The following is a 1,355-nucleotide window of genomic DNA, read 5'->3' as shown; positions in this document are numbered from 1 at the left end:
AACCCGGAGAGCTAAGTCGGCGGTAGCTTAGCTACTGATAAGGACCGCTACCCTTTGACCCGTCCGGCTTGGGAGGTAGCTTAGCTACCTCCCAAGCCGGACAGGTCAAAGGGTAGCGGCTAGACTAAGAGAGATACCCCGGCCCTCCAGGTTGGGGGTTGCTACAACGGGCTAGCTCCTCGTTTAGCGTAAAAAATACACAAATGCTAAACGACCTACTATTTTAAATGTTCCCCTTCACTTTGAAAAGTGTACGGGCAAATTTTGGGGTTTGGTAAGAAATATTTTTGTTTGTAGATCATTGTATTTTAATATTGATAATAAAGGAAAATATCTTAATTTTTGGGTACACCGGTAAAGCCAGGAATCAAAAGAAGTTCATGACAGAAAAAATTTGCATTGACATTAGTTTACATTAAAGCATTTTTTTATTTGAAACATGAATGTTTCATGCGTTTGAAGGCTGTTTAATTCCCCTTAAATTACTGCAAAATAGTACATGCATTTAGAGATTTAACAAAAAATGAGTCCACAATTTCACGAATGGAATAATATAATAAATTATAACTATCTCTAATATTTGAAAAAAAAAAAAAAAAAAAAAGCGAAGTCCCAACTCACCAAAAAATATGCGTATTCTTTTAACTCCAGTTAAAGATTCCAACTTTTCCAGAATAGTAACGTACCAAGCATCTTCATGTAACTTGTGATCTATATCTTGAACCACTCCCCATTGTTCGACCTTTGCAATTTGATTTTTTATGCAAGCTATTCCCAGTCTTTGAACTTTTTGCATAAATATGCTAACATTTGCTGCTGCAGAAAGTCTTGGGGCAGCAGCCATCGTGAATGCGTACCGTACGATGAACTGAAAAATTTCTATACAGTGTTACTACCAAACAACGGTTACAAGATGCGAATAAAACCAAAAGAAAAATCTGAAACGTGAACGTACTGCCACCTACAAAAAAAAAAAAATAATAATATATATATATATTGTATATTACCTATAATAATATCATTTAATACGCACCTTCTATAAAGTCCGAACTAAAAAGCAATCGGACTAAAAGTAATGCAATCAACATTTCACTTTATGAATATCAATAGATTTTAGAGTGCCACCTCTAGATTTGACTCAGTATCTTCCGGATAAAGCATGCCATGTTCAGGATGTGGTATGTGATAATTTCTCCTGCGTACAATGGTAGAGGGGAAAAAATAACATTTCTGACGATTTTGAGACAAATGATATTACTGTATGTTATTATATCATTTTATTATGTTATTATATCCTCCCCAAAAGGAGCGATACGGATAGAAATCAATCAACGTGTGGAAAATGGCGAGCAGGA

At 35.4% G+C, this 1,355-nt stretch overlaps 1 protein-coding gene across 1 annotated transcript in view; it reads right to left on the bottom strand.

Annotated features, from left to right (window-relative positions):
- The window catches only part of LOC150083236 (receptor expression-enhancing protein 5-like), a 108,480-nt gene extending 107,636 nt beyond the window's left edge, over window positions 1-844 (bottom strand). The window contains exon 1 of the mRNA XM_090378446.1: window positions 622-844. Within this exon, the coding sequence (XP_090234572.1) occupies window positions 622-844 (223 nt within the window). The remainder of the gene's footprint in view (window positions 1-621) is intronic.
- Between the last annotated feature and the right edge of the window lie 511 nt (window positions 845-1,355).

Source organism: Mastigoproctus giganteus, chromosome 7 (genome assembly GCF_048544385.1).
Source record: "Mastigoproctus giganteus isolate SK-2022 chromosome 7, ASM4854438v1, whole genome shotgun sequence".
NCBI classification, from domain to species: domain Eukaryota; kingdom Metazoa; phylum Arthropoda; class Arachnida; order Uropygi; family Thelyphonidae; genus Mastigoproctus; species Mastigoproctus giganteus.
Note: the sequence above shows the minus strand (reverse complement) of the source record. Positions and strands in the feature narration are given on the sequence as shown.